This window comes from Coregonus clupeaformis, unplaced genomic scaffold (assembly GCF_020615455.1).
Source record: "Coregonus clupeaformis isolate EN_2021a unplaced genomic scaffold, ASM2061545v1 scaf0136, whole genome shotgun sequence".
Classification (NCBI taxonomy): Eukaryota; Metazoa; Chordata; class Actinopteri; order Salmoniformes; family Salmonidae; genus Coregonus; species Coregonus clupeaformis.
Genome location: NW_025533591.1, coordinates 131,429 through 138,998, shown reverse-complemented (window position 1 = coordinate 138,998; position 7,570 = coordinate 131,429). Strand labels below are relative to the sequence as shown.

The 7,570-nt window shown below is 42.1% G+C and overlaps 1 protein-coding gene across 2 annotated transcripts; it reads left to right on the top strand.

The window, feature by feature from the left end:
- Nucleotides 1-5,956, top strand: LOC121569494 (transmembrane protein 98). Of its 2 annotated transcripts, XM_041880498.2 has the most exons (8): nucleotides 1-175; nucleotides 4,001-4,243; nucleotides 4,462-4,533; nucleotides 4,752-4,883; nucleotides 5,081-5,114; nucleotides 5,205-5,320; nucleotides 5,418-5,477; nucleotides 5,743-5,956. In XM_041880498.2, the coding sequence occupies exons 2-8, from the start codon at nucleotides 4,113-4,115 to the stop codon at nucleotides 5,942-5,944; spliced, it is 747 nt and encodes a 248-aa protein (XP_041736432.1). In that variant the 5' UTR covers nucleotides 1-175; nucleotides 4,001-4,112; the 3' UTR covers nucleotides 5,945-5,956. The 2 variants fall into 2 exon arrangements, with proteins under 2 accessions (XP_041736432.1, XP_041736433.1); XM_041880499.2 differs by lacking the exon at nucleotides 4,462-4,533 and having other exon boundaries at nucleotides 3-175.
- Nucleotides 5,957-7,570: the final 1,614 nt, after the last annotated feature.

Below are 7,570 nucleotides of genomic sequence, written 5' to 3'. Positions count from 1 at the left end.
TTAGGCGAACTTCCATCACTGCTCACTCACCCGCCGCCTGCTCAGGGCTGAGCCGTTCACGTATGGCCTTTGCGCGTTCCCGGTTTGGAGAGGTCCGTGCCATCTCCACTCGCCTGGGGGAAAAGGTGCTTTGTTTCTCAAAGCTATAACTCAAGAAAACAGACAAAATGTATAGGTAAGTCTATTATTCTCTAACACATTTATGATAGGTGTGTTTAGTTTTCTTTCCTATTCAGAATAGGATGATGCAAGTGTGAATTATATTGGGTTGGGGGGAATTAATTGAATTAATTGTATCACACTATGAAATTTGTACTGTTCCTTGAGGAACAATAATGATTTGGGGGGTTATTTGGGGTTCGGTGACCTAACAATTCTGCAAATATTGCAAATGCATTCTGATATGTAGGAAGTTCATAAACCACAACACAACTGGGAAACTTTGACTAGTGAACAGAAATATCTATTTATTTATCATTATTTATTTATTTATTCATTTCAAACATGTATTATTTCAAAGATTGGAGATGGTGACAATGAGGCTCTGTTGCTTTTTTTGCAGAAATGTGTTCCATTAATCGATCTGTAGTTGGAAATTCAACTTGATTCAGTTAAATCTTTGATGTTTTTAAAGAGCTTGGTCTCTCATTGCAGATATTCCTCAAATGACTGGATGCACGTCTTTATCACTATTCCATTATCAACATTGTTGGTGTAGTGAATTTGGGGGTGTGGGAACTGCAATCTGGGACAGAATGTGGCCCTTTGTGAGGGGGCACAGAGATGTTTACATTAAGCCTACAAAATGTCTCCAGGCTCAAGTCTACTGTGTCTCACTACATAAGAATCAAAGACGTTGACCACAATATTGTTGGAGTTGCATTAGGATCAAGTTGAGAAATGCCAGAGCATGCCTTCTGTGACCTAACTAAAGGGGTATATTGACTAAATCAGTTTGATGATCAGTTTGTGGTTGTAGTGCAGGGATCATCAACTAGATTCAGCCGCGGGCCGATTCTTTATTGAGGTGGATGGTCAGGGGGCCAGAACATAATTACAAATAATTTGTAGACTGCAAATTGACCGCAAGAAACCCAAACTAAATTATTATTTGACAAAAATATAATCATTTCAAACCTTGCTTACATTTGTATACAATCACATATTTTTTCATTTTAGTCATTTAGCAGACACTCTTATCCAGAGCAATTTACAGTTAGTGAGTGCATACATTTTACATACTGGCCCCCTGTGGGAAACGAATACACAACCCTGGCGTTGCAAGCGCCATGCTCTACCAACTGAGCTACAGGGGACCTACATATATTTTTCTATTATGCGTGGGAATACTTTGGAGCAGATTTCCAAAATCAAATCACTTGGAGCTGATTTGCTGATGTTTTTACAGTCTTTTTTAAAAAATACAAAAAATATATATATTTTTGGGGTCCGAAAACTTGGGGGGCCAAATAAAATCACCGGGCCGCCAGTTGGGAACCCTGTTCTAGTGGTTGTGGTTCCTTTATTATTGTAATCTCAAGAATGATTCCAGAATATTCTTTGGTCAGATGGGTGAAGGATATATTAAACCATTTAGAGATTGAAGTACTACAATGTTACGCATTACACACTATAGGCTGGTAGGGCTGGCCAGGTTAATGAATAGTGTTTGGCCCAATGGATCTGCCCACAATTACAGAATAAAACAGTCATCTGTCTATCAAATCATCTTTTTGCAATGGAAAAGTGTGGAGAAACCAGTCAAACTCCACCCTGAGTGAGTGCCTCTGAAACCAACAGGCTTTAATGTGACCGTTGGCCTTTGAACAGAAAATGAGTCAGAAATGCTTGATTGAAAGAGAGGGGCGAAAGAACTGTATGATACAGCCAGTGTGCTGCAAATTAATCTGCTTAAAGAATTACAACATTCCAAAGCAGAATCTCATATAATCATCTGGATCAAAATGTTGGTTGGGTATGTTGTAATTCGGTAATTCCGTTGCCCATAGTGACTGCACAAAAGCTGTGTTTCAAATGGTGTCTTGCCACTGTATGAGTGCCAACTCATTACAAAGCTATTATGCTGTACCAGAAGGAAATGTATCTTTCTGCTCATGGCCTCTTATAGTAGTAGTGATACTCATAGACACACATTGGGCTCACAGGTAGGGCAAGGCTAGGTTAATGAGTGACTAGCCTGGGCAGAGGACAGATACTGTATGTTATGTAGTTTTCTTTGACACATCCTGTGTGAAAACTACTCACTGTGGTAAGACCATCAGAAATACATTACAGATTCACACAACTAGGACCTGAGAACCCCAAAAGGATAAGAGGGTAGACAACGGATATTGTTTCTTTTGAAAGGATATTGTTTCATTTGCTGTGTGTACTGTATATTTGGATACTGAACAGCTAGTCATAAAGTATGTCAGATACCAAAAACATAACACTCACAGTACAACGTAAACAGCTCACATAACTCTGATAAAAAGCTTTTGAGAAACTCTCATTTGGATCTTAAATAAGTTATAAAGCATTCACATCATTTATCATGGGTTTCTTGTAGGATGTGGTTGCACCGAGTCAAAAAAGTGTGAAACATGCAATAATATGTTAATATCTTCCTATAATGTATGATTATATTATTTTATGTTGAGAGTCAGATGTTATGATCAACTAACTGTGTTATATTAATGGACAGTATGTACTCTGCTACAGTAAACTGCATTGTTGGTTAAGGGCTTGTAAGTACAGTCGTGGTCAAAAGCTTTGAGAATGACACAAATACTAATTTTCACAAAGTCTGCTGCCTCAGTTTTGATGATGGCAATTTGCATATACTCCAGAATGTCATGAAGAGTGATCAGATGAATTGCAATTAATTGCAAAGTCCCTATTTGCCATGAAAATTAACTTAATCCCCAAAAAACATTTCCACTGCATTTCAGCCCTGCCACAAAAGGACCAGCTGCCATCATGTCAGTGATTCTCTCGTTAACACAGGTGAGAGTGTTGACGAGGACAAGGCTGGAGATCACTCTGTCATGCTGATTGAGTTAGGATAACAGACTGGAAGCTTTAAAAGGAGGGTGGTGCTTGAAATCATTGTTCGTCATCATTGCTTTGCACAAAAAGGGCTTCACAGGCAAGGATATTGCTGCTAGTAAGATTGCACCTAAATCAACCATTTATTGGATCATCAAGAACTTCAAGGAGAGAGGTTCAATTGTTGTGAAGAAGGCGTCAGGGCGCCCAAAAAAGTCCAGCAAGCGCCAGGACCGTCTCCTAAAGTTGATTCAGCTGCGGGATCGGGGCACCACCAAGCATTGATTATGCAAGAATGGGCTGCCATCAGTCAGGATGTGGCCCAGAAGTTAATTTACAGCATGCCAGGGCGGATTGCAGAGGTCTTGAAAAAGAAGGGTCAACACTGCAAATATTGAGTCTTTGCATAAACTTAATGTAATTGTCAATAAAAGCCTTTGACACTTATGGAATGCTTGTAATTATACTTCAGTATACCATAGTAACATCTGACAAAAATATCTCATAACACTGAAGCAGCGAACTTTGTGAAGACCAATACATGTGTCATTCTCAAACCTTTTGACCACGACTGTAAGCATTTTACTGTAAGGTCTACACATGTTGTATTTGGCGCATGGGACAAATACAATATATATATATATATATATATATATATATTATTATTTTTTATCAGCGAAACAAACACAAAGGGCTTTCTATGAGTTCAGATAAAGATCAGAGTTTTGTGTGCTTTGGAGGTGTTTCATATTTAGGAGCCAAGTCACAGGGCATTTTTCCTGTGGTTTGTGAAGTAGGCTATATCTAACCACGTAGTAGCACATGGAAGTTGAAGTAGGTCGTTTTCAGATAGATTCTCAGCTAAAACTTCTTTAAGATGTAACCATACGTCTATAAATCAACTGTATGTAACTACTAAACTACCAACCCCTAATGACCAACTCCTCCACAGATGAGCGACCAGCCATAACCAGCAGGCCCAGAAAACCAGAACCCTGGTCTGATCAGAACCCCTTTCTCTCCCCCTGTTGCCGACTACTGACGCCCTGGGACCCGCCGTCACCATGGAGACGGTGGTGATCGTGGCCATTGGGGTGCTGGCCACCATCTTCCTGGCCTCCTTCGTTGCCCTGGTGGTGGTGTGTCGACACCGCTACTGCCACCCCCACCACCTGTTGCACCACTTCAACTCCAAGTCAGTGCCTAGTATACCTAGCTAGCTTCATACATCTGGGAGGGGGAGGGAGGGGTGAGTGGCATTTTGGATGGTTATGGATAGGGCCCTGAGTTTGTCCAGACCAGGAAAACTCTTGACCCTAGTGATGGGGTATGTGGCCTAGGCCCTACAGTACATTAGGTGGTGGTAAGGGGTCCTGGATATAGCTGATTCAACTGTATCCCACTCTTACCCAGGCCCAATGGACTGACCTGCTGGTTTGAAGCTATAAGTCTATGGATTGAACAGAGCGACTTCACAGCACTAAGGTCAAAATTACACAGGATTAATACTAAGTCAACATACAGGGGCAAAGTTCTAGAGCCAGTAATATCTCTTTGTCTCACTCTCTTGCTCTCTCGCTCTCTCTCTTTTCCTCGTGTTCCCTCTCTCTCATACACACACACGCTTCTATTCAGTATACATTCCCTCCCTCTCACACACTCTCTCTTCCCTTCATCAGAACATCTCCTCTCCTTCCCCACAGACCCAATGTTGACCTGATCGGTGCCATGGAGACCCAGAGTGAGCCGTCAGAGCTGGAGCTGGACGACGTGGTCATCACCAACCCTCACATCGAGGCCATCCTGGAGAACGAGGACTGGATCGAGGACGCCTCGTACGTCGGCCATGTGACACTGACATATGCCAGGAGTAGATCAGGCTAGCTTTTATAGCTAATCGTATAGCCTTCCATGGTTACAAGAGTATAACTTTAACATAATCATAACATCAAGTTAAAATAGGTGATACATCTCTGACATGATCATACAAAAATGAACCCTTATTTACAGCTTTTCTCTCTTTATCTAACAGTGGCTTGGTTTCGCATTGTATCTCCATCTTAAAGGTAATGTCTACGTGCTGTACACCCTCCATGAATACATTGTTTTCATTATGATCTAACTCAATGATATTTACACACTCTCTCCATTGGCAGATCTGCCACACCCTGACTGAAAAGCTGGTTGCCATGACAATGGGCTCAGGCACTAAGGTGAAAGCCCCAGCCAGCCTCAGTGACATCATCAACGTGGCTAAACGCATCAGTCCGAGGTAACTATCAGGTTATACAGCACTATCACATAACCCTTAAATTGGCTGACCGTTTGATGTCCTTCATGACCTCCCATCATCCTGTGTGTGTCTGTAGGGTGGATGACGTTGTGCGGTCTATGTACCCTCCACTGGACCCCATACTCCTGGATGCCAGGTACCTAATGAAGTTTGCTTTTGTTAGATAATATAATTTATAATGGTTTGAGGGGACAAAGATAGCTGGGCAAATAGACAATATAGACCATAGCTCTGCTGATGGAACTCATATGATAAGAGGTCTGACCTGACCAACAAAGTGACTATAGGTGGGGATGGTACAATATAACCCATGATAATCAGACAGACTTGTGTGTCAGTGTTTCCCTGTCCAGTCTTGATGGAGAAATTCTAAATATCCTTTGTCTATTTTGTCCCCTCAGGGCCACCGCCCTCCTTCTGTCAGTCAGTCACCTGGTGCTGGTGACCCGCAACGCCTGTCACATGTCTGGCAGCATGGACTGGATCGACCAATCACTGCACGCCGCCGAGGATCACATGGTGGTGCTGCGGGAGGCGGCTCTAGCGTCTGAACCAGAACGGAGTCTACCTGGAATAGACATGCAGAGAGAGCAGGCCATCTAGAACACAAAGACACATACATACACACATACACACATGTACTCACACATTCACATAGACACTGGCAAGCATGGCACATACACTCCTTCTCTATACATTATACAAATAGACACATTAATGCACATCTCGTGCACATTCTCACACATACACAATGCTTGATAAACACACAATAAAATAAACTCAACACATTCCCAATGCTCTTTCCCGCTGCTCTTCTGTGCTGATTTACATACAGATGGGTTGCCAGATTGTAGAAAAGAGCTAGTTTTAGAAACAGACGGGTTGCCAGATTCTTATGCTCTTTTGCTCTTGATCCTTTCACTTTTACCATGTTTCTGGTTTTGTATATAGTTACGTATAACCATAATGCATTTTATGATTATGATTTATATAGATGTTATGTTCCACACTCAGATTCAGATTGTATTGTAAGTAAGTGGAGAGATCATTGAGACAGGCTTGTGTGTAGTTGTTGCCATGGACGACTGGCCCCTTGATATTCATTCCTGTGTGTCTTCCCTCTCCCAGCGGTGAGCTGTAATCCGCTCCGTTAGGAGTGCACAGTCACATGGAAGCTTAAATTTAGTCAGCTAATCCATATGGGGGAAAACCCTGGACACCCAATAGGACCAAAGGCCTAGGAAATACATGCACACCTACTCAGAGAAATACACTCTTACTTAGAGCAATACACTCTTACTCAGAGCAGTACACTCTTACTCAGATAAATACACTCTTACTTAGAGCAATAAACTCTTACTCAGAGCAATACACTCTTACTCAGAGCAGTACACTCTTACTCAGAGCAATACACTCTTACTCAGAGCAATACACTCTTACACAGAGCAATATACTCTTACTCAGAGCAATACATGCTTACTCATAGCAATACACTCTCACTTAGAGCAATACACTGCTACTTAGAACCATGAGTAAAGACAAGCCTCCCTATCAGCTAAAGGTGTTGGACGGTTTAATGCACGTCAGTGTTGGGTTTGTTGAGCGGATGAACGATTGAATTTGCTGTTCTTGTAAGGAAGGGTAAAATGTGTGTGTATGGGGGAAGGTTTCTTGGTTAGCTGTGTCAAATGAGGCGGAGGTGAATTTGCGTGCCTTGTGCTGACTGGTGGTGTGATGTTATTGGAGCATGGCTACCTGCCTCTCCATGCGTGCCTAATATTCTAGGTAGAACTGAAACCCAAGCGCTGTAATCACAGTATAACCCAGCTTTACACACATACTGGCCAGCCCTATCACAGCTCACAGAGCTGCGAACACCTCACCACACACTAGAGCTTACAGAGCAACTGTAACAGAGTTCACCTACTGCTAACCTAAGGGGCAACTGCACACAGTGATACACACACTTACGCAAAGAGACAGCGTGGAGACCGTAAATACACACATTAGAGTTTATAGGCAAAACTAAACTGTTAAACACACGGTCAAGCTTAGAGACAAATCAGGCCTTTTTTCACTTTGTCTTTCTGAGAAGATATGCCTTTTGTGCCTTTTTCCTTCTTAGAATTCAAGCTCTGAAATTCAGCCTAAGAGAAGACTGCCAGTATAACTGAAGCCTGCAGCAGACAAGCAGAGCTCTGTGAAGGAATGATATTGATTGAGATGAAA

Coding starts and splice junctions, on each gene's coding strand:
- LOC121569494 (XM_041880498.2), top strand. CDS start 4,113: ATGGAGACGGTGGTGATCGTGGCCATTGGGGTGCTGGCCACCATCTTC. Junction 4,884..5,080: donor GACTGGATCGAGGACGCCTC/GTACGTCGGCCA, acceptor TTTATCTAACAG/TGGCTTGGTTTCGCATTGTA. Junction 5,321..5,417: donor GCTAAACGCATCAGTCCGAG/GTAACTATCAGG, acceptor GTGTGTCTGTAG/GGTGGATGACGTTGTGCGGT.